The following is a 24,783-nucleotide window of genomic DNA, read 5'->3' on the forward strand; positions in this document are numbered from 1 at the left end:
TGATTATGATTATGATGATGATGATTATTATTATTATTATAAAAATAAACTTTTTTGTTGGACAACTGCAATAAAAAATGTATGTATAAAATAAATGTTATAATAATAATATATATATATATGATGTATGTATATGTATAAACAATTTTTGCATATTTTATCATTTTAAAATAATAAAAATTATTATTTAAGAATTAAAAATCAAATAAGGGGCATTTTATGGTGTTTTTGAGCTAGGTATGACATGAGCAACATGAGCTAGGTATGACACATTCTCATTTCAGAAAAGAAAGAAATAAGACACATTGTTGGAATTTTTTTTATGTATTGATCATATAGCCATGAGAAAGTACAATCACAATAAATCTGATGTAATATCTCAATTGTTTTCTGTACACACTGAGATTAAATGGAGCAAACTTCTTCTTCTTTATTAAGCCTCTTAGTAATGGAAAGACTTTTGGAAGCGATCTCAACAGCTTCACACTCTATGCTCAGATTTGCCACAGTGCCTCTATGCTCTTACTGTATAACAGCAGTTGTCTCAGTTGAGTCTATTTTTATTTCTTAGGACAGACATGTGAGATAAAGCTCGTTTCTAAATAAAACACATTATGAAAGCAACCTTTATGCAGTACATTTTTTTCTCTCAGGGCTGTAGCTGAGAAAAACGTGGGTTTTATGTATGTGTGCAGGTGCTGGTTACCCTGGAGCAGCTGGAGAGAGTCAGCACTTTTCAGGAATTTGTCCAAATCTTCAGCCAATTTGGGAACGAGATGGTAGAGTTTGCCCATCTCACAGGAGACAGACAGAATGTAAGTGACCTCACACACACATACACACACATCCCCCTGCTCACCCTCCATCGTTCCCTTCACTTCACTTTACAGATAATCAAACACTGATAAGGATACTTCCTATGGCAGGTGTGTATAGCCGGTGTAGATTTATACATTGGATGAGGGGAGAAGGGGAAGATAATGGAGGGATTTTAGTTATAAGAACTGAACTGTGCTGCACACTGCATTTTCAATCAGCAGCTCTCAAACCCCACTGATGAAAACCTTTGGGGTAAGATACACTCGACCGTAGTGCAGAACAGATGCTAGTAGTGCTTATTAACAGGAATTCACAATTTTAAGGCTCATATCAGCATATGTTTGCAATGCAAAAACATATGCAAGATCAGGGAATTGTACTGTGTTTATAAATTTATGCTAGAATTTTTTTCATTATCAATGCTCTGTTGGAAAAAAAACCCATCATACCTGCATATGGTCAAGCTGGTTTTGCTGCTGGGTGGAGATTAGATATGGGTTTGTCAAAAGCTGATGCTGATATAGAGCAAGAGATTTTAAACTGGGGTCCGCATGGGGCTGCTAATGTATCTGCTGAAAATTTGCCTGAAAAAGAAAGGTTTTACTGTTTTAGGGGGCATTTCATAAAGAATCATCGTGGGCTAAAACTGTGTCAAATGCAAGATGCTGCAAAAGATGCAAGCGGGCAATGGTCAAAAACTGCATGTTTGCGAAGAAAAACAATGGAATGGAAAAATGCATTCTTTGTTAAGGGCCACTTATTCTGTTTTTTGAAGGCTGGAAATCTTCATTAATCGCTTTATTATTCATTTTAAAGAACTTCATTTTAATTTAATTGTATGGACAGTCATAGATTTTAAGTAATAAATTAAAACCAAATCAAATCCTATTATTTTATGGATTTCTTTTTTTTTTGTACAGATATTTTTAGAAATGTTTAGAAGTGTTAATTTCTTCTTCAAGGCAATGTAGTTTATGCTTGTATACTATAAATTTATACAAATAAATTTTAATTGAATTTAAAATATTTATTTATTTATATGCCACAATATGCTAACACTCGGTAGAAAGTAGATGCAGACAATTTAATACAACAAATATTTTCCTGATAATATTTGACTAAATAGTATACTTTATACTAAAAAACAAAACAAAAAACTTTGGCTTTCTCTTTATTTATTCCTTCCCTTTCTAGCTTGTACTTATTTGAACAATGCCTGAAACTTGGTATTACGAGCACTTCCTGTGTCTGTTTGCTGCTTTAAGAAGAATCGCTTTATGTATTCCCCAATTGTAAGTCGCTTTGGATAAAAGCGTCTGCAAAATGACTAAATGTAAATGTTATACTTTAGTGAAATGACAATATAAATAATAATTACAATAATAATTAAACAATATAAAGGCCAATTATTTTATTTTGCAAACAACGTATTGTCTTTATATTACACTTACTATTTTTCTATATTTTACTATATTTTAAGAAGTTAGTCTGTTGCAAGGTTATCCCAATTTTTGGAGGGTTCTTGGTATCAAAAATTTTGAAAATCCCTGATCTATATAGTAGAGTGGGTTATGGCCAGTGTAGTACCGATTTACATTGGGATCCAAAAGTGTGCTAACACTATTGTCGCTCTCATTGTGGCTCATTATTGGCCTTCATGATTGCTCGATCACCACATGAAACCATATTAAACCAGCCCCATCAGAAACTGGTTTCAGCTGATTTTCTTGCAGTGCATGGCCGGTTCTCCTCCCAAGGCCTCCTCCGGAGTCCCATCATGATTAGGAAAGTAGTAATATGAATATGAATGACACCGAGAACTGATAGGAAAGGCTGTCTCATTTCAAAAAGGAAGCTTCTGTATGTGTTTGATAATGTTTCACAAACACATCACGTTCCTATCTCTGCAGAGCTTTCCTGCCAATCTGCGGCCTCCATCTTTTCAGTTTTATTCAGAAGAACATAACAGATAATCACATCTCCTTTTGTGAGCCATGGCTCCCAGCCGGGGTGAGAGAGATCAGGTTCTTCTCATTCTCTCCGTCATGCACACACACAGTCTGTCAGTCAAAAATCCCTAATGCCTCACGAGTGAGCGCAGCTCTATTGAGTTATATTCCAGCTCGCTCCGTGTCGGTGGAAGGCATTATGTCAGTGCTATCTCTACCAAGGACCAAATTAACCCTTCATTCTATGCAAGACCTTGAAAAATGAACACTTCGAATGAATGAATTCAGTTCTGTAGATCTCCTGACAGCCTGCGTCAGATGGTTAAGATTCAAGTCAAGTGCACTTGATTTGTTAGAAACATTAGTTTTATTATGATTCAGTCAGATGTGTTTCATAAGCACTTTGTGGAACTAAATTGATAACACAGTGTAATTCCAGCCTTGTCTGTTGCAAGCGAATTATGAGGTTAAACCTAAGCCGAGATTTCAGAACACTTGAAAGCACTCGAGGCATTGCATGTTTTCTCATATTTGTCTTGTGGATTCTTGTTTTCCTCAGGATCTGAAGGATGAAAAGAAAAGAGCTCGGATGGCCGCCGCACGTGCTGTGCTGGAGAAATGCACCATGATGCTCCTCACAGCCTCTAAGGTAGGATTGTGGAAGAGAGTACCATCTGCTGTCTAAAACATGTTAATATCAACGCATGTATTTGTGCGGAAAAACCTGAGTGTGAATAGTATCATGCAGAAATAATGAGGTGTTAACAAAGTTTCATTTTAAGATACAAATTTAGGAATAAGTTAAACAAATGAGCAAATCATTCGTGGTGGCCATATATTTTGACATATATTATTATTTTGAATATTATTATGATCACATTATATATAACAATATTTGATTATCTATATAATACTTTACATATCTATATCTATATTTATAATACTTTACCACTGTTCAGAAGTTTGGGGTCAGTAAGATTTTGTTTTGCAAAGATGGATTAAATAGATCAAAAGTGACAGTAAAGACATTTATAATGTTACAAAATATTTCTGTTTCAAATAAATAAAAGAGTCTTGAAAAAAGTACCACAGTATCACAAAAGTATTAGGCAGCACAACTGTTTTCAACATTGATAATGAATGTTTCTTGAGCAGCAAATCAGCATATTAGAATGATTTCTGAAGGATCATGTGACACTGAAGACTGGAGTAATGATGCTGAAAATTCAGCTTTGCCATCACAGGAATTATATTACAGTTTTAAAATATATCAAAATAGAAAACTTATTTTATATTGTAATAATATTTCACAATATTACTGTTTTTATTGAATGTTTGATCAAATAAAATAATAAAATATTTATATATAAAAGTTATGTATATACAGTATGTAAATTATATATTGTATGTATTATATTCTTATTATATATATGAAATTATATAATAATTATATATTGAAATTTTGCACGAGAACTTTTCCTGCATGCATAAGTAAGAAAACATGTACACAGTTATTATTGAATGAGATTCATTATGTATGTTCACCTGAATTGTACTCAAATAATATTTTATTAATAATATTTTATAAACTGATTTATCTGGGAGTCCAAGATCTGTCCAATATTAGGTCTTACTTATGAAAAAGTACAATGTTATTGTTGTACTGCTTTGTACATGTGCCATGGTTTTTACTACGGTAATATCATAGTTTTAGTACCATGTTAGCGAATATGCTTGGAGTATGGTATGCTATATAGTTTTCACACAGCACCATGGTTGTCTGTTGGCTATTAAAGTACCATGATATTACCATCTGATACCACGAATGATAATTTTTCATAAAGAGCTTTTCCATAATTGAGCTTGTTCATTCCTCTAAAAAGGGTGTTTTCCTTTCCTTACTCTAAAAAATGTAATAGCATCCTGTTTAGATGTCAAATTTAGCAGCCACACTTTTGTTGTTCCTCTGCATTTTGAAGATAATTTTTGTTCCTCTTTGCCTCTCAGACTTGTCTGAGACATCCAGACTGCGAGTCGGCACGGATCAACAAAGAAGCAGTCTTCCAGCGTATGCGTCTGGCCCTGGAGCAAGTCATTGAGATTGTGACTGACACGAGGAGTGGTGGGGAGGCCAAAGCACTACCTGTCAGCATCTACGCTGGGATTAAAGACTTTAAGGTGCAAGTGTAGGCCAAGGGCTCTTAGATGGATGTCTCAATGGATAAAGTTTCTCTTTCAAAGACTTCTTTAAAAAAAAAAAGTATTGCTCAACCAGTCAAAAAGAATATATGCTACAGTTCAAAGGTTTGGGGTCTCTTTTTTTTTAAGAAAGAAAGAAAGAAATTGATACTTTTTCAGCACAGGCACATTAAATTGATCAATTGTATGAGTAAATACATGCATAATTTTACAAAAGATTTCGATTTCAAATAAATTCTGTTCTTTTTATCTTTCTGTTCATCAAAGAATCCTAAAAAAATATTTCAATGTTTCCACAAAAATATTAATCAGGCAAAACTGGTTTTCAACATTGATAATCACAAAAAAATGTTTTGTTTACATACTATATGTGTGTGTACTGTCTATATTTATGATGTAAATATATAAATACACACAAAAATACATGTATATATTAAGGAAAAATATGTTAGATTTATATATAAAATATTTATATTTATATATAATATAAATTATATACAAATATAAATATATATACATACAAATATAAAAAAAAATATATACATATGTGTTCGTATTTATATATACATAATAAATATACACAGTACACACACATATAGTATGTAAACAAAAACGTCTATTTTGAATCGATTAATCGCAATTAATTGCTTTGCAGCCCTAAAATATATTACAATAGAAAACAGTTACTTGAAATTATAATAATACTTAACAATATTACTGTATATTTGATCAAATAAATGCAGCATTGGTAGGCTTGAGAGACTTCTCTTAAAAACATTACAAAATCTTACCAACCAGGAACTTCTGAATACAAATTATTTTTGGTGCTACTGAGATTGAGACACACTTCACCCATTAAGGTGCCCTACAAAGTACTGATAAATATTTTAATGTTATAGATGGGTTGAAAAACAAATAAATATCCAATAAAATATAAAAAATGCAGACATTAGCCAATAAATGGTATATCATGAATCAGTTTCTCACCAGATGCTTGTATGTGTGTTTCAGGTTAAAGTGGAGGGTCTGAGAGACTCTCTGTACTGTGTGTCCTGTGAGGCTGTGGCGGCTCAGCTGGAAGCTCTGGTGGAGAAAACCGAAGACTTTACAGACTCTGCCTACACCAGCCATGAGCAGAGAGAGACAATCATACAGCTCTGCCAGATCACACGTCAGGAGACCAAACAGCTCATCAGCACATGGAGACACGTGGTAAGAGGGACACATACACACATTGGGGACTTCACCGACCAATCATTCACCGTATGACTTGAGTCTCACTTGATGGTAACAGCAGGAGGAAAACTCCAAACTGCATCCCAGATTGATTTTGTGTCCTTAACTTGCTCTCTTATTCATATCTTAACACAAATGTTTCACTTGGCTTGTATATCTGTCCTTCACGTCTTTGTTGTACAGTGTGTGAAGGATGTTCTGCATGTCTCTCCTCCGGTGGAGTAACTGCCCATGAACCTCACATCCTCACTGTGCCTCATACATTGGGAAAAATAAGCCTTACGGTGCAGATCTATAGGTGTTTATTCTTTCCTGCTTCCTGCTTTTGGTTTCTTGAATAAGCTATTCAATTGCTGTCATTTTGCCATTATTTCTTTTATTGTGCAGCAGCATACTTTTCAGACAACCTTTATTGATACTCACATGATTTGTTCTGTGTGTGATACTGTTTCATAAGGACTTTGTGCATAGCTAGAGTTGACTCTAAACCTTCTGATGTCTTTAAACCATAGAGGGATGAAAAGAAAGAAAAAGTCACAAAGAAAGAAATACATGAAAAAAATGATTTAAAAAATGCATGCACTCTCTAATGGTTTAATAGGAGCATTCATTTGAAGGTTGATATAAACTGACATGGTATTCATTGCTATACACTGAATGGCTTGTGAAAGAAAAACCCTGTTCAAGGAAAACAATTGAGTCACTGCAGTTTTTTTTTATCCTTTTTTTCACTTTACATATATAGGAAAATGTCAACATCTTTTTATTCTTATGCATTTGTCCGACGTGACTTCCGGTGCTTTAAATGTGTTTCCTGGGAATCAAAACCCTGACCTCAGCATTACTAGTACTGTGATCTCACAAGAACACATGGCGAATATGAATAGTAGCCTAAAATGTATGAAATGCAGGGGTCCTACAATCATGAAAAACCTAAATACTAAGGAATTTAAAATGAATCTTTTCCTGGCCTAGAAAAGTCATGGACATAAATGAAATCTTTAAAGTCAAGGAAAACTCCTGGAATTTCTATTAATATAAGATTTGCTAGTTATTCGCTGATCTATTCTGTAGGCTAGAAATTCCACTTAGGTATGTAGTAAAAAGCCAGTCTGATTTGCAACCACATTTTTGAGTTGAATGATACATAGTGGAATTGGTCTGAATTTGAATGATTTTTAAAATGTCAGTAATCACAACTGACTAAAAAGGTCATGGAAATGTATTGGCTAAAATGTATGGGACCTTTGAAAATGTTTCAGACACTTGATCATCTGGATTTTCAAAGGTCAATGCAATATCTAGAGAACTGGCAGATAATGCAGATATAATACATTCAAAAATTTGGCATCTGTAAGATTTTTTTTGTCTTTTATGCTGAACAAGGCTGCATTTATTTAATAAAAACAGAGTAAAAACAGTAATATTGTGAATATTATTATAATTTAAAATAACAGTTTTATTAATTTTTTATTAATTTTTTATTTATTCCTTTGATGGTAAAGCTGAATTTTCATCAGCCTTTTCTCGAGTCTTCAGTGTCACATGATCCTTCAGAAATCATTTTAATATGCTGATTTGCTGCTCAAGAAACATTTCTTATCATTATCAATTTTCAGTTGTAATGCTCAATATTTTTGTGGAAACAGTCATACATCTTGGAGTGTTTCATGAATAGAAAGTTATAGAATAGAAAACAGCATTTCTTTGAAATATAAATCTTCTATAAGATTTCACTTCGCTTTTGGTCAAATTAAAAAAAATTGCTGACCCCAAATTTTTGACCAGTAGTGTATGATTACATTTAGCCATTTCTGCAGGTAATTACACACTCCAGTAGAACACCTTTGAATCTTTATCTATTTGTGTCAGTGTCACTGTTTCTTTATAAAAAAATAATTTACAGATTGTTAGGTCCCAGATTTCTTTATATTTATTTGTTGTATTTCTATACATTTGATTGTTTTCCCATATGTAGTTTTTGAGGACGTAATGCCTGCCTCCAATTAAACAGTTTTCCAGTTTTCATTAGTTTCATGAAGCCAGATGTTTGATGTGTGGTCCTCGTTGCAGCTGATTCTGCCCAAGAATAGACAGGAAGAGACCAACATCTAAAGTGACAATTGGTTTTGTTTTCCATGCTATTTAGGGAAGGATTTATCTGAAAGGGGTTAACCAAAATAATAGCTTAGAGTGGAAATTTGAAACAGTCTTTTAAAATGACGTTATGATCATAATTCCAAAAAGTAATAAATACAGAACACAAAGTGAAATATACACTTCTGCTTGTAGAATACTATCTCGTTACTTTTCAGACAAATCCAAACTTCAAATCTAGTGATTTGTTCATCCTCAAGAGCACTCAATGCATCAAACTGTCACCTTTGTAACATGACTGATCCAAATGAAAAGAACCTGTGTACCATCCCTCATGGACTCCATAAAACCAGCCGATAGTTAAATGGAACTGTCCATTTAAACAAGCTCTTGACATTTTTAAGTGCGACTGTCAATGGGTGTGAATTTTCCTCCCTCAAGCACTGCATTTCTTCTTTCTACGAGTCCTTGAATGTTTACGACTATGTATATGTCTCTGCTGTCATCAGCCAAAACTTATTTAGAGACAGCGTTGTTTTTACATGGTAATATCTGGGTTGTTCCCCACTTTACCTGTCCACCATTTCAGTGACAGAAACATTTGGAATGTGTTCACTGAAGTGCAATGACTGTTTAAGTCCCAGTGTGCTGTCTCAAAGTAAAGCACGGAAGATGAGAGCGCTTCAAACATTCACACGGCTTCTGTGGCGTTTGTGTTGACGCCCCATCGTAATCCTGTCTGAAAGCAATCCCACCCACCTGTCTGCCTGTCCTCTGAAGAGAAAACTGCGGATAAAGACTGTCATGTCTAACAAATTTCATCTTTCAGGTTGCTTGGGCCACTGACACTTGTGTTGAAACTTGATGGCTCTTCAGCATGGACGGTGCACGTTCAACTGGTTGAAAATCATCCTGTTTGCAATGTGTTAAATTCCCTTTCTATCTTTGTTTCTGTTTCTTTTACACTCCAGCAGCAATCGCTTAAAGCCAAAGAGGCCACGGACGAGGTGGAGCTCTCTATTTTGAAGACTTGTCAGAGTGTCAGTGATCTCAGGCGAGAGGTGAGATTCTTGTGACAAGCTATGCACAGGGATTGAATCCCATGAGCCAAAGCATCTAAAACAAAATCTAAATCTTTCTTCAGAAGCGTCCATCCCAGTGTTCCCTGTATCACTTATGCTGAGTGCCATAACATATTTACTTAATTTGTGAATTTGCATTTGAATGTCATGAGATAAGAGTAAAACAAAGACTGTCTGAACATATAAAAACAAATCGGGCCACTACAATCTGATTCACGAACAAATGACTCTTGTAAGTTAATTTCTTATAAGATTAATGTCTCGAAATAACTGCTTTGTGAAACTTAAATCAGTACAATTGCATCTTTATTGCAACATAACAATGTACTGTAACATAAATTATATACAAAATTATTTGTTGACAGGCATTACAGAACAAAAGAATACTAAACAGTATTCTAAAGCAATACCAAAAAAACATAGTCCAGATGCAAACAGTTAAAAAAACAAACAAAGCGCCATTGTCATTTAAATGAATGGCCAAAACGCATAAAATGTTTTCTATTTTTAGTTGAAAAAGGTGTCATTTAAACATCCCCCTCAGTACAATTGCTGACTGGTTGTTCATACACTTCATATAATTCATATTGCTCATAATAAATGAAAACACTGAAGTATGTTGCTAAAACAATATGGTCTTGTTTTGCATGTAATTAATACCAGTACCAGAAACATTGCTCAGTTCACATTATTGGACTGTTCCTTTTGTTCAGCTTCATAGGGTGGCGGTGGGAAGGGCCACTGAGCTGCTGAAGCTGCATTCAGATCATCTAGTGCTGCAGGCCCTGAAGGCCTCCGGTGGGGATGGAAACCTGGAGGCCGTGGCTGATTATGCTGGCACACTGACTGAACACAAAGAGCACCTGGTGGAGGTGAGCGGCTCTGTTTAACACTTTGTTCTGACAAAGATTTGATTAGAAAGCAGTTTTCTGTAGTAGTGTAACAGCAGGTCCAGTTTACACCATTGTTGAATTTTAGGAATTTATTCAAATTCAAAAGCAATTACAGGGTGTCCGCGGGTCCTTAAAAAGTCTTAAATAACGTTTTCCTAATATAAGGCCTTAAAAAGTCTTAAAAAGTCTTAAAGGGGTCATATGATGCGATTTCAAGTTTTCCTTTCTCTTTGGAGTGTTACAAGCTGATTGTGCATAGATAAGATCCCTGAAGTTGAAAAGACTAAAGTCTCAAAACCAAAGAGATATTCTTTATCAAAGTTAAGACTCTGCCACGCCCCCCTAAAACGGCTCGTTCTAACACGCCCCCACATATCTACCTCACTATGTGGAAATATTTGCATAATGCTGCCCAAATGTGCACTATTTTGTGGGGATATTTTGTATGGAATATTGTCTGCTGACACGAAAAGTTCACTGTATATCATAGTAACAAATACCATTTATTACAGCATTGATATTTTGTTTTCTTTTTAATTTATACACATTAAATATTACATATATGTATGTAATAAAATGTGTATTTCCATTACAGGTTTAGGTCTTAAATTTCATATAAGGTGGTATTAAAAAGGTCTTAAAAAGTCTTAAATTTAACTTGTTCAAGTCTGCAGAAACCCTGAATTAGGATTTTAAATAAACTATTATTATTATGTGTATTATTATTACACTTATTATATTTGCTTATATTTATTATAATATGTGCATTCAATACTTATTGTGCCGATTGGTACATTGCAGTGCATTTAACAATAGCTATGTTGTATAATCTGCTAAAGTTTTTGACTTTCACTATAGGGTGAACTTCAGTGTAGTGCCATTTACTCTATTTCAGACTTGTCGTTTGCTCTGCCACATTTCGGGGACCGAGCCGCTGGAGATCACCTGTATTCACGCTGAGGAAACTTTCCGTGTCATTGGACCTCAGGTAAACAGAGAGGTTGTCTGCTAGTAAAGTAGGAATCTGACGTCTTAGCAACTGAGACCTTTTTTTCAAGGCTTTCGGAGACTTACGCAATATAGATTTTGTTAATAAAAGAACGGAAGAAGATTGTTATTCGCTTCAGTTAGTGCTTATTTTTCAAAAATCACCCATGCTTATTTGACATATTTTGCACTGTTGTTGTTGACTTTGCAGCTCTGATTACAGAAAAGAACAGCAGAGGCAAACACACTTACACACATAGGCATAAAATAGCAAGAAAGTGCAATTAAAATGCATTTTCAGCTGGATGAAAAAAACAAACAAATCATGCATCAAAAGCATCTTTGCGGTTCTTGCTTGTTTTCTTTTTCAATACAAACAGTAGTTAACATTAAATGAAAAAGAAAAGGTAAGATTGGGCCAGTATGCAGAATGTAATATTTAACTGAGTATATTTGCAGTGCATTTCATCAGCACGCTTCATTAGCATATCTGATTGCATGCAGGAATGAGTGTTCTTAGAGAGGGCAACCTCACCTCACCAGCCAATAACGATGAGGCTTAAAGATCAGGCAGCCAATAAGAGCACATCGGGTGAGCGGCAGCTTCAGGGGTGCATGATAATGAGTTGCTTTATCAGTAATTCCAGAAGTCACAGGTAATTACCAGCTGAATCCACACCCTCAGCGGCGACGAGCTCTGCTTCGCTGTGTTTGTTTTTTGAAACATCCTCTCAGTAAGCTGTAAATCATAATTATGCAGTTGCCGACAGAGTTAGATGGTGCATTTATGCTGTGGGACACTGGAAAGAAACCAACGATGAATATTGATATTCAGATGTTGCACAGTAGTCTAATTATGCAGTCGCATCAAAAATGACAGTACACCGAGGTTTTTGAAAGAAATCTCTTATGCTCACCAAGGCTGCATTTATTAAATTAAAAATACAGTAAAACAGTACTATTGTGAATTATAATAACAATTTAAACTAACTGTTTTCTATTTGAATATATTTTGAAATGTAATTTATTCCTGTGAGAGCAATACTGAATTTTCGGCAGCCATTACTTCAGACAAGTTTTCTTACCTATGCACCCAGAAAAGGCTCTCATGCAAAAAATACAAAATAAATATACATACATACAAACATACATATTTCATTATTTTATTATACTACCATTTAAATTTTAATGTTTTTGAAAGAAGTCTCTTATGCTCATCATGGCTGCATTTATTTAAACATAAATATAGTAAAAAAGTAATAAATAAATAATCATGTAATAAAATAACAGTTTTTTTTTTATTTCAACATATTTTAAAATGTAATTTATTCCTGTGATGGCAAAGCTGTAGTACATTATTTTCAGGATACTTTGAATATAAAGCTGTTGTTTTTTTTAGATTATAATGTATTTACGGTTACATTTAACAAATTTTAATCCATCCTTGCAGAATAAAAGTATTGATTTAAAATAAATAAATAACACTTTCCCTAAACATTTGAATGGTCCTGCATTTAAAATTGGCAAGAAAGTTCTTGAAAATAGTGTTAAAAAAGCATTTCCTCTCAGATCATCTCAGCAGCACAGACCCTTGCTCTGCACCCCACCAGCAAGATTGCCAAAGAAAACCTGGATGTGTTTTGCGAGGCCTGGGAGTCCCAGCTGTGCGACATGGCCATCCTTCTGAAGGAGATCAACGATGTGTTTGAGGGCCGCAGAGGTGCGTTAGTCGAGCTGTTCAGTCATGTTATCAATTTGTAGGCTGACTTTTATGACTTCAAACTCAAACTACTTCCTTTTCCAGCCTAAGATATGAAAGACCCTTATGTATGTATGATGTTTGCAGTCACCACAGTACTTACCACAATATTGTAATCTGGTTTCATGGGTGCTTGCTTTGAATGCATTAGTAGCAGTTATTTTCAGGTGAACAAAATGTATTTGTTCATGCCTATGGACAGTGCAGCGATAACGGTTTTTAAAGGTCTTTTTCCTCGTGGCCAGATTGCTATCTTTTCCAGCCGCTAAAGATGTGTGGCTTTGACATTTACGCTGCATCCACATCCCTCACATGAGGTAATTGAATAGAGGCTGGATAAATCTCTGTAGGCAAGGTTAAGGGCGCATTGCTGCGGCCGCACTGAGATTACAGGTCTGTGAAAGTCCTTTCACTCATCTGTATTTGGACATTGCGCTCAAGGATGCGTTTGAGCGATGGTGGCTCGTCCGAGTGAAACTCTGGTTTTCTCACGGCAGCGCAAAAAGAGCTTGTCAGAGTCTGAAGGAAGGCATCAGTAACATGACAGAAACCCGGTGCCTGGGGAGATGTTTTTGTTCCAGATGAGAGGCTCCCAGTCATCATCAGAGCCAACCGATATATTTCCCAAAACAAACTGTCATCCCCCAAGATCCTGCCTTTGTATCTGTTCATCCACAATCATTATACACAGCTATTTTCAGGCTAGACATGTATTTGAACCAAGTTTTATGTTTTGTAGTGTCCTGTATATAGATATATTTGGTTTTAAGACTTAAAATGTCTTCCTCATTTTAGGTGATAAGAAAACATATCTGTCTCTACCCAGACCAGGGGTAAGTCTCACAAGCAGTTATGATTTTATCACAAATTTCTCTTACCATATCATGTCCTTCATTATTTACTGATTCATCTATTTTATAGAAACACTCTGCCAACCTGAAGACAGTCAAGGCTGCCAAACTCGACGCTGAGGTAAAATTTATCCTAATAAAACATAATGTATGAACAAAAAAGTTGAAGTAATGATCGTTTTTATCTGTCAGTTGGAAAAGACTGGGTTGAAAATGTTTATATTTTCTATTCGTGACCTTATTTGTAATTTTTGCCCAGAGAATTATAGAGACTTTTGCCATTCCATTTCCAAATATAGATTACAATATTTGCATTTTCAGTCCATGACCCCCAAAACCTAATTTTCGAGATAAATTCTGTTATGACCTGAACTTCACAAAACATTACAATTGAACTTAATTAAGATTTAAATAACTAAAACGGACAACTGATAAGCCTAAGTGTGATGAAACTGATTTGTTTGTTTTTCTGTATTAATTCGGTCACAAAAATTAATTTGAAAGTCTAAACCTCAAATCATTGCATCTATAACTTTTAGAATACTTTTAGTCTTAGCCAAATTATGTGCTGTGTTATTTTACTATTATTTATATACTATAGCATTTATTCATATTTTAAATTGGCTTATGTTTTTATATTTTCAGTTGTCGTTTTAATAGAAGTAGTAATATTTATGTGCTTTTGTAATATTTATTAGTTTAATAAAAACTAATAAAACTTTTAAAAATATTTCCGTTTACAGGATCTTAATTTATTTTATTTTATTTCAGTTTTAGTTTTAGAAATGTTTATACTGATACTTTATTTTAGTTTCTTGGCAAGGTTTAAAGTTTTAGTTTTTCATCTAATAATTATATTTTATTTAATTTGAGCTTTTTCCAAATACTGAAAACAATTTTAAATAGTTTAATCTCTTAGTGTGGGAATGTTTTTAAAGCTTGAAAATGCAATTAACCAGATATATTATTTTTTAGCACTTTAAAATTCTGTAAGCAATCGAAAAAATTCTCAGTTACCGTAACTTCTGCTATATACATTTAAATAAAAAAATCTGTAATTAGTCAGTATTTAGTTCTGCTTGAAAGTATCCTTGTGGCCATGATCTGAAGAGTCTTCTAATGTTGATCTATTCAGGAGCAAACCACCATTGCCAAGCTTGGGCTGGAACTGTGTCTCCTCACCTCAGATGTGGACTCAGAGGTGGAGCGCTGGGACGAGCAGGACCACGAGATGGTTCGGCTGTGTCAGATCATATCCAGCATGGCGTATTCCATGTACCTCTTCACCAGGTAACTCCCTGGAAACCTTTTCAGAAAATTCATAGTCCATTTATCAGATTGGTTCGAGTAGCGTTATATTACAAAGGAAATGAAATACAGCATACTGCAAAGTTTAAGCTTTATGAAAAATGTCTGTTCAGAAGACAAAACCATGTTGTTGTTAATCTGCACTTTCTGTCAACCTACACAAACGGTTATATGGATCTTCTAAGGATGTTTCATTAACTCTCTGCTGTTTTGCACTCTGTGATTAAGGGGGGAAGGCCTACTGAAGACAACTTTGGATCTATTTCACCAAGCTGAGGTACACCAGAGTTCAATCTCTCTCATAAGTTTTTTTATTGAATCTCTTCAAGGTGCCATTAAGAGCAATGAATCCCCTGGAAAAGATGGATCAATATATTATTAAAAAGGCCAGCTGTCATTTGTCTGTGAGATACAGTGATCTAGAGCAGGATGTGTGCTGTGAATGGGGAGGAAATGCTGATTAGGCAGTGTGTCATTCTATTAGTAGGGCACACTGGCCTCCACCCAAACACAACCTCTTATCTGACAGAGCAAGCTTAGCTGCTCAACATCAGCAGAACAGCACTGCGAAGTTCCTTTCATATGTCTATGTACCTCTTTTTATAGCCTTCGCTGCATTGATGTCATGTTGCAATTCCCATAATTATGAGTTTCCTACTAGTAAACAGTTCACGTCAAACACACAATTACAACTTGGAAACTCATAATTTGAAATAACAAAGTCTCCAAGTTATCTCACTTGATCGTTGTGACTTCAAGTAAAAATAACCAAAAGGCAGTGACCAAATGTTACTTCATATGTTACAAATTTCAGTTTATGCCAATGTTACCTGATTCGATTTCTTCAAGACTGTGCTAGAGCGTATAGAGGTGATTTAATATAGCGATTAAATATTTTTCCATGGTATTTTTATTTTTTTTACATGGATCAATTTCAACATTATGAGCATTGCCAAAGTAACAAACAATTTCTGAGGTTTTGAACTCCTCTGGTAATTGCGATAATTTTGACATGACATAGCATGACACTAATCATTAAATTTGACTACTAAATGCCGCTTTTGTCATTTTCTTGAGACTTCAGTCCTCAATATCAGTGAGATGTTTAAATGATTTTTGTGAGTAGATTTCAAGTAGGAATTGGTATTAGATGCTTGAAATAGCTGCCTGGAAGTGTTGCAAATATTGCAAATATAATACTGTAATAATCATTCTAATTCTATAAGAATAGGAACGTTCTATAACGCTAATAACACAGAGAAGCAATATCATTGGAATCACTTTCACATCAGTTTTCCAGCTGATGAATGATAAAAACATTGACAGCCAATCAGAAAGAGCTTAAGCATTTAAAGCGGCAGACAACAAAACTGCTGCACATAATAAACCGAACATTATTGTTCTTGGTGTGAACAGACCTGTATGTAGAATAAACTTCTTCTAGGCCACTGAAAGTGTGACCTGACCGGAGTCTTTATCTTGTGTCAGTGTACATTAGGGTGGCCATACGGCCACTTGTCCTAAACATGTCCTGGCTGGGATTTTAAATGGCCTAAAATCTCTGGGTATTGGCTTTGTTTTGCAATTTTGTTTTCCATATCATGTGAACTTGTATTTGCATTGCTTTTGACTGTTCTTTGTAGATCACACCTTCTCACACGCCCCGATTGGTTGATTACATGCAATAGATGCACACCATTGGTCAGACTACAAGTCGTATCCTTCAGCAAGTATGAAAACAAAGCCAAAACTCGTCTGTTTTAGGCAATTTAGAAATCCCAGCCAGGACATGTCCAGGAAAAACATATCTACATGTATATGTGCGCTATTAATTTCTTTAGGTTTTTCTTACTTTAAAGGAACACTCCACTATTTTTGAAAATAGGCTCATTTTCCAACTTTCCTAGAATTATGATGATGTAGTTACATCGTGTACTAAGACTGACGGAAAATGAAAAGTTGCAATTTTCTAGGCCGATATGGCTAGGAACTATACTCTCATTCCGGCGTAATAATCAAGGAACTTTGCTGCCGTACCATGGGTGCAGCAGGCGCAATGATATTACACAGCACCTGAAAATAGTCCCCAGCTAGGTAACTTCCAATGTGACCAACGCGGCACTAAGTTTGTCTAGTTGGTTATGTTGACGGAAGTTAGCCTATTTTCAGGCGATGCGTATTATCATTGCGCCTGCTGCACCCATGGTACGGCAGCAAAGTTCCTTGATTATTATGCCAGAATGAGAGTATATGGAAAATGAGCCTATTTTCAAAAATAGTGGAGTGTTCCTTTTCTGTAAAAAAAATCTTGATGCACCTTCGTTCAAGTTGTGTAACATTTACTCTGATACAGAGTAAAGCCTTACACTATGGATTTATTTTCCAGGTGTTGTCAGACCAAGGTCTCCAGCTGTGCCACATCCTCCACTCTCTCTCCACACAGGTAAGGCACCCGCGTGCCCACCAGGCCCTTATGTACCACAGTTTCATTAGATACCTGTAAATAAAGGACTGTAATGACTGCCATCCATCTCATTGGGACCACAGAGACGTGGCTATCAGTGTTAGTTAACCCTGCTCTGGCAGGGGCCAACAGGGGCCACTCATCCATAATCACAGAGCCTGACACTTGTGGTGCACTGCACGGTTTGATTAATAATCTCAAACATGCCTGACCCACAATGCATTTCCCCAGCTGCAAGCAGAGTATGGCTAATACAAATTGCTTACGTCCATTTATTTATCCATCAGTTCAAATTCAGCAATTACCTCACTTTGGCAAACCTGTAATGTAGTTTTGCGTGAAAGTCTCAATTAGGGCTATTAGATTGTTAAATTTGTCCTTGCCACAGGAAGTCCTGAAAGGATCGTAGAAAGGAAAGCAATGCTATATGCATACAAACAAAACGCCACTATATATGTATATACACTGAACAAAATTATAAACGCAACACTTTTGTTTCATGATCCTTCAGAAATCATTCAAATATGCCGATTTAGTGCTCAAGAAACTTGTCTTATTATTATCAATGTTGAAAACAGCTTTTTCTCCTTATATTAAGAATGATTTAATATATAGATGTATAATGAAAAAGTAACTTCTAAAGCAAAATAAAGCCACTTCCACAAGTGTAGTCTATCAGCTTGTTTTTACTGAATTTACAAAATTGTCCCGTTGAGCCTGTCATGTTCATACTTTGCATATTTAAAGAACATCATAAAAAATTATGTCTAATGTAGAAACTGAGTCTTTAAGCAAAAGAGCTGCTGTGTTAATGATTGTTTAGATTCCTCATCTCTCAAATGTTCTACTTTAAATGTTAAGGCCACATATTGTGTCTGTGCTATAGCTGCTGGATGAAGACAGAATCCTTAATCTATCTGAGACAGAGAAGCTGTCAGCCGCATGTCAACAGCTGAAGGTCTGTGCCAAGACTCCGGTTCAGGGCAAGAGCGCCATCTTTCAGAAGGTAATCGAGTATAACTGATACAGACTGTTCTTGTACATAAGTGAATGAAGCAGACATGAGTAGGGTTTTTGTTTGTTTGACTTGACAGTTTAATCCATTAATGCACTTAAATTCATAATTTAGAATCTGAGGATTCAAATTATATCGATTCATCTTAATTTAGACATTTAAAGAGAACAATATAAACTAAAGTTTAAAGTCACAGGTCACTGCCACATGTGATTAGATAATAAATCTGTTTCTCCTGCAAAGACACTGACCTTACTCTATTTCCTGACTCCATTTAACCTGATAAAATGGCATGCTGTCCAGGGTCATCCTTCTGTTTTGATAAAGCAAAGGTCACAGCCGGAGGCAGGTTTAAATAGGTTTATAGAGGCTGTGTTCGTGTCGTGCTGTGGAACCAAAAAAACGATCTCCAGAAAAACAAGCACAATCAGGATCTCCCAGCATGTCTTCAGGAGCCCTCGCGTGGTTTCCAAGCATATTATTTAGCAAAAACCAATTATATGTGAACCAGTCTGTTCCACAAATCACCTTCAGAAATGTATAGATTGTTGTCGCTGCAAAATGATAGCTTGACTGAAATGTGGGCGTACATGGTGTACTTGTTAGCAAAACTGTATTTTGGGAAGTTTAGTCAGCTAATGATCCATCTGTTTTTCTTGTCTCGTTCAGGTCGACTCATCCATACAGAATACCAAAGGCATCTTGACAGTGGTGGTCTATTTACTGCCCATCTGTAATAAGCTCATCAGAAAGGTAGGTAGCAACATGAACACCTGGATTAACTTTTTACTCTTATCCGTATTGGTTGATAATGTATATTTAATTGTGTTTGGTCATCATCTCTGTATTTATATTTAGATTACATTCATGCCATCATCTAACACTCACTTAATCTTAAAAAAAAAAAATAATAATTTGATGACATTTTTTAAAAAGATTTTTATTTTTGCCATTTTTGCCTTTATTATGATAGGACAGATCAGAGCTGACAGGAAGTGAAGTGGGAGGGGGGGGATCGGGAAAGGTCCTCGAGTCGGGATCCGAACTCGGGAGGACGCCCTTAGTGCAAATTTGATGACATTTTCAAATGTAAATTAGCAAATCTCAAAATGAATATTAATTTTTCATACTGTACATTATAATGGCATGGAGACAATAATTATCAGCTTATCAGTATCAGCCTGAATTTAAATTTTGGTTAATAAACAAGTTAGGACAAAACTCAGATTTACATGTAAAGGAACGCATTGTGATAAGGACCAGGGTTACTATAGTAACTTAGTTAAACAAAAGCTAAAGTTAACTAAAACCATAAAAAAATAGTTTCTTGAAATAAAATTGAAAAAACATAAACTCGTTTTATTTCAGCTAGTTTTTGTTTAATTTTTCTTGATATATTAAAATAACTACTGTAAATTTAAAACTGAAATAAAATTACCAAAAAGTATATAGTAGTGCTGTCAAACACTGTCAAAACAAAATAAAAGGTTTGTTTGCATAATATGTGTGTATACTGTGTATATTTCTTATGTATATATAAATACAAACACATGCGTGTATATATTTAAGAAAAATGTTGTTTATATATTAAATATATTTATAATATAAAATATAAGAATATAAATGTATATACATGTAAATATTTTCAAAATATATACTGTATGTGTGTGTATTTATATATACACAATAAATATGCACAGTACACATACATTTTTTTTACATATTATGTAAACAAAAACTTTTTTCTTTGGGATGCGATTAATCGTGATTAATAGTTTGACAGCACTAGTATATAGACATTTAAAAAAATAAGTAAAAATACAAAAACACACAACAAAATTCCCCAAAAAATTAACCAAAATTAAAATGACAACAGAAAATATTAAAATGAAAATATTAACAAAAAATGAAGTAAAATAAAGTGCAATAAAAAGAATAGTATCTCCATGCTGGTTAGGAAACAGTGTTGTGCTATTATGTCATGGATGCGCCGATATTAAAATTCTAGCTGTGTTATTAAAGATGAGCTTTAAAGAGTGTTAGATTACAGCAACGATAATTAAAAACTGAGGAAATGTGCAAGCATAAACATATTGAATATATTGAATGTGAATAATCAATTTAAAAAGCTCTAAATAAATTTGATATATTGTGCACCCTCACTTATTATTTAATGTTCTGGTGTGATTTATGTTCTGTTCTATCAATTAAAAAAATGTAGAAGATAGTTTAATACAAACATGCTCTAAGATTTGATTATACACCTTTAATTCCAGTGTAAATCAGAACGCAGCTGTCAGGCTTCACCTCAGCACTGGCGGGAGAAGCAGCTGAGCACGACCGTCAGTGAGGAAACTCTGAATGGCAAAGGCTCCAGTGGCTTTGGGGTCAAATCCCTGGAGCAGCACATGGCCAATCTAACATTCCTGGAGAGCAAATAGTTCTGAAAACCAATGGCGCTTCTGCCTGTTCTCGCGCACACAGTGCATGGCAGTGCACTCGCCCACAACGTGCCATTCTTTGTGCTTCTGCCCATTCGCTTTGTGGTGTATGATAGCGTTAGCATTACCAGCCTCATTCCAGATCCCGAAAAATATTGAAGAAAAAAACCCTTAATTGCATGTGTTCAAGTCATTATGCGACCCTTTCAAGTGTAATGGCTGGTAAATAAGCTACAGTTTTAACCGAATATTCAGCTGCGTACATGATAAAAGTTTTGATGCAAAAAAAAAACAAAAACCCTGCACACTGTATTTAACATAACTGCCTCATGTACAAGTTGATGCCAAATATATCCAGTTTTAATCGTCTTCCTACACTGGTTTCGCCACAGGGCAGTCTGCTCAGTGCTTTGTAAGACACCGTTTCAGTGACTTTGGATATTAGTATGAAAAAGTTTAAAGAGTGTTTACAGCAGGGAACGTTACTTTCCAAAGTGGCATTTCTGAAGGATGATCATGAAAAAGACAGTTCCTTTTAAAGGGATAGTTCACCTAAAAATGAAAATCGTTAACATTTTCTTACCCTCATGTCATGCCAAACCAGTATGACTTATGTGAAACACAAAAATAAGTGATTTTGAAGTCTCAAAAGACTTGAAACATATTTCAAAACATCATCTTTTATGTTCCACAGAAGATCATACAGGTTTGGAACAACATGAGGGCAAGTACATAAAGACAGAATTTTCATTTTCAGGCGAACTGGCCCTTTAAATGTACTTGCGTAGGAGTGACAGCCTTGTAATAGTATTGACTGCCTTGTAGGTCACTGTGATTTGTATTTTTACTTCAGTCCTAACAATGTAAGTCAAGCTTTGGTACATTAACCTAAAAGGTTAGAGACGGTATATAAATCAATAGCTTAGGCTGTTGTGTACTGAAATTTTTAGTATGGCACAGATTAAAAGGATCTTCAGAATTGGGTTTCCATTCACACACCAATTCTAGTTGTTACTCTGCTAAAATGTTCCTCTGATTTATACTTCAGTCAGTCAAACCATAAGCTTTAGAGATGATTGTGCAGCTATGACCTTGAGTTGTATTAGTGTTGGACCATTGAATGATTGTGAAATCAGAAAATAAAATCTAAATAGATGTTATTTTTTCTTAAATATTTATGTTTGAGTGATTTATTTATGCACAAAACATTTCTTATTCAATTTTATACATTCCTCCAAACTAAGGCCATCCAAGCAGACTATTGAAACATACTCATGATGAAATACATATTATCTTCAATCAATACATTTATTAAAAGCACGTACTAACATCAAAACTACTGAAATTCTCTGTTGGTTATATGTTCAACTATATTGAAAATACAAGTTTACATACACCACTGTGCATGTAAGTTTCAGGTCCATGAGGTTTTTTGTTATGTAATGTTTTGTAAATGTATGTACATTTTTATCTGAACAATCTGTCTGGGAAAATGACAAAGTGTTGAGATTGCTGTTAATTGTTTTGAGAGCACTGACCTTAGTTTGTGTAAAAGAAATTGGCTGAATAAAAACAAACATATAAGAGCCAGTTGAATACACTCAGAAGGGAGCAGTTCCTTTATTTAGCATTAACTTAAACAATAATGATCTCCAAAAAGTTAGGGCCATAAGCAGTTTTATAGTAACCAGAAGGGAAATAATGTGTCTGTGAGGACACAGACCTGTTACTTCTCAAATTAAACCAGTTCTTAATGAAACAATAAACTAAACACTAAACAATACCCATGACACTGGCATTGTTATGTATCTCATGAATAGTGGTCCAACAAAATGCACTCCAGTGAAATCCAAGACTGCTCTGGATCCAGCAGACAAGTCTTCATTCCTTCAGATTTTCTCAAGGTGTTTTTTGAAATGTAAGTGGCACACATTCATGATGCCATTGACGTTTCCACCTGCTTGAAGTAATTATTCTTCAAAGCAGTTTCAAAGTGCAAGTTGATCTCAGCAAGGCTCTTCTTGTTGGTTTCTTTTTGTCAGAACCTCCTCATATCGTTCTCTGGTCAGAAGGCCTTCAGTGACACTCTTACTCTCTTCAAATTTAGGTAATATAACTGCAATGTATCCCTCGGTGGAAGGCTGTGCCAAAAAAGAACACAATTCACACATGTGGTCTTAAATTTGTAAAAGGTTAAAGATTTTCCATTTTATTTTTTTAAAGCAATATTGGTGGTAACCTTTTCCAATAACAGATCTGGCTTGTTCAAAATGGCTTCATTCACTTCTAGGAGACGTCCTCTGATACAGCTGGGAAAATATGAGTTGAACTGACATCATTTTAAGATGATAGAAATTCAATGTGAAGTTTATCAAGTGACAATCTGTCTAACTGACCTGAATATGGTGTATTCCTGTTCATCTGTACACGTTATTCTACACAGTGGTGCAAACTCTGTCAGGAACTGACCACCCTGCAGAATAAATTATATTTACTGATAATGTTCAGAGAAAGTGTAAATTAAGATATAAAAGTAATTATCACAATCATTACAGTATTAAACTCATTAAGGACAAAGGTACTCACTCGCTTTGACTTTCCAGACACCTTGTTCTTCAGACGGCTGCATCCATCGCTGATCTGATAGTTTATGTTTTTGATTTTTCGTCCATTCTGAAGGATAGGATGAGACTCTGCAAGTGTGATGACGCATATCCTGATGAGAAGAAAACAGAGTTAGGTTTTCACAGCAAAGGAACGTTTAGAGGGGTGTTTCTCCAACTATGAACACTTATGACCCTGTGGACTTTCAGAAAATAAAGAAGAGTGGACATATGGACATTCCCTGCATGATGAACCTTTCCAACATGTTGTGATTTCAATCTACAGGTGCATCTCAATAAATTAGAATGTCGTGGAAAAGTTAATTTATTTCAGTAATTCAACTCAAATTGTATATGTATTCAGTTGATTGTGTAGCAGCAAAGAATGTTTATAAACAATGTCATACAATAAATATAAACAGTTGGTTCAGATCATCGTGGTTTAAAATATGTAATAATATATTTATAGTATTAAAGTTTGGATCTGAGATTTATGTACAGATTAAATTCTATGCATAAAAAAACATCTGAATCTGAGGTGTATACAATATTAAAAGTGTTCAAGAGAGTTATCATATTCATCAACAAAAAGAAAAAGAAACAAACGTTGCTATCCGCTAGTTTAAATAAAAATAAACTTTGTAAAAGTGTACAGTACGTACCTGAAGAAACAGTAAGAAAATTGCACAGTGAAGAGAATATAATACATTTACCTGTTGGAGTGCTGTAGAATGCAGTGATCCTCGCATGCTTTTCCTTTCAGATCTACATAAGCATTTACACCAACACAGCAATTAATCATCACATCTTTAAAAAGTATATATAAAAAAACGCTCATTTTAACATACATTGAGCTACAGTAAAAACAACTGACAAGTGCAGACACAACAGAAATCAAAACATATTACCAGTTTTATACCAGCGGGTGAAATAACGATCGATTACTGATGGGGCTTTCTTTTCACTATCTTCCATGTCAGCATCCACCACAGCAATCCAATTAAAAAAGAAAAAATATTACAGAGGATGATACAGTCTGATCATATCTAAACAGTGATGTTTGAAGCCGGAAGACAAATC

The 24,783-nt window shown here is 34.8% G+C and overlaps 2 protein-coding genes across 2 annotated transcripts in view; one reads left to right on the plus strand and one right to left on the minus strand.

Moving 5' to 3' along the window:
• LOC107670281 (alpha-catulin-like) overlaps positions 1-21,623 on the plus strand; it is a 68,125-nt gene extending 46,502 nt beyond the window's left edge. Inside the window, exons 4-19 of the mRNA XM_016462831.1 lie at positions 696-815; positions 3,328-3,417; positions 4,776-4,946; positions 5,979-6,179; positions 9,272-9,361; positions 10,096-10,254; positions 11,171-11,263; positions 12,832-12,982; positions 13,817-13,854; positions 13,943-13,993; positions 15,008-15,162; positions 15,409-15,457; positions 17,567-17,623; positions 18,531-18,650; positions 19,329-19,412; positions 20,936-21,623. Coding sequence (XP_016318317.1) covers positions 696-815; positions 3,328-3,417; positions 4,776-4,946; positions 5,979-6,179; positions 9,272-9,361; positions 10,096-10,254; positions 11,171-11,263; positions 12,832-12,982; positions 13,817-13,854; positions 13,943-13,993; positions 15,008-15,162; positions 15,409-15,457; positions 17,567-17,623; positions 18,531-18,650; positions 19,329-19,412; positions 20,936-21,100 — 1,794 coding nt within the window. The 3' untranslated portion in view covers positions 21,101-21,623. The remainder of the gene's footprint in view (positions 1-695; positions 816-3,327; positions 3,418-4,775; positions 4,947-5,978; positions 6,180-9,271; positions 9,362-10,095; positions 10,255-11,170; positions 11,264-12,831; positions 12,983-13,816; positions 13,855-13,942; positions 13,994-15,007; positions 15,163-15,408; positions 15,458-17,566; positions 17,624-18,530; positions 18,651-19,328; positions 19,413-20,935) is intronic.
• Positions 21,624-22,509: 886 nt separating this feature from the next.
• LOC107670282 (protein Simiate-like) lies at positions 22,510-24,780 on the minus strand. The gene is made up of 6 exons (XM_016462832.1): positions 24,612-24,780; positions 24,417-24,468; positions 23,687-23,816; positions 23,497-23,573; positions 23,340-23,409; positions 22,510-23,241 (listed from the first exon to the last, which is right to left on the minus strand). The coding sequence occupies exons 1-6, from the start codon at positions 24,676-24,678 to the stop codon at positions 23,107-23,109; spliced, it is 531 nt and encodes a 176-aa protein (XP_016318318.1). The 5' UTR covers positions 24,679-24,780; the 3' UTR covers positions 22,510-23,106.
• Between the last annotated feature and the right edge of the window lie 3 nt (positions 24,781-24,783).

Source organism: Sinocyclocheilus anshuiensis, unplaced genomic scaffold (assembly GCF_001515605.1).
Source record: "Sinocyclocheilus anshuiensis isolate Anshui unplaced genomic scaffold, SAMN03320099.WGS_v1.1 scaffold913, whole genome shotgun sequence".
NCBI classification, from domain to species: Eukaryota; Metazoa; Chordata; class Actinopteri; order Cypriniformes; family Cyprinidae; genus Sinocyclocheilus; species Sinocyclocheilus anshuiensis.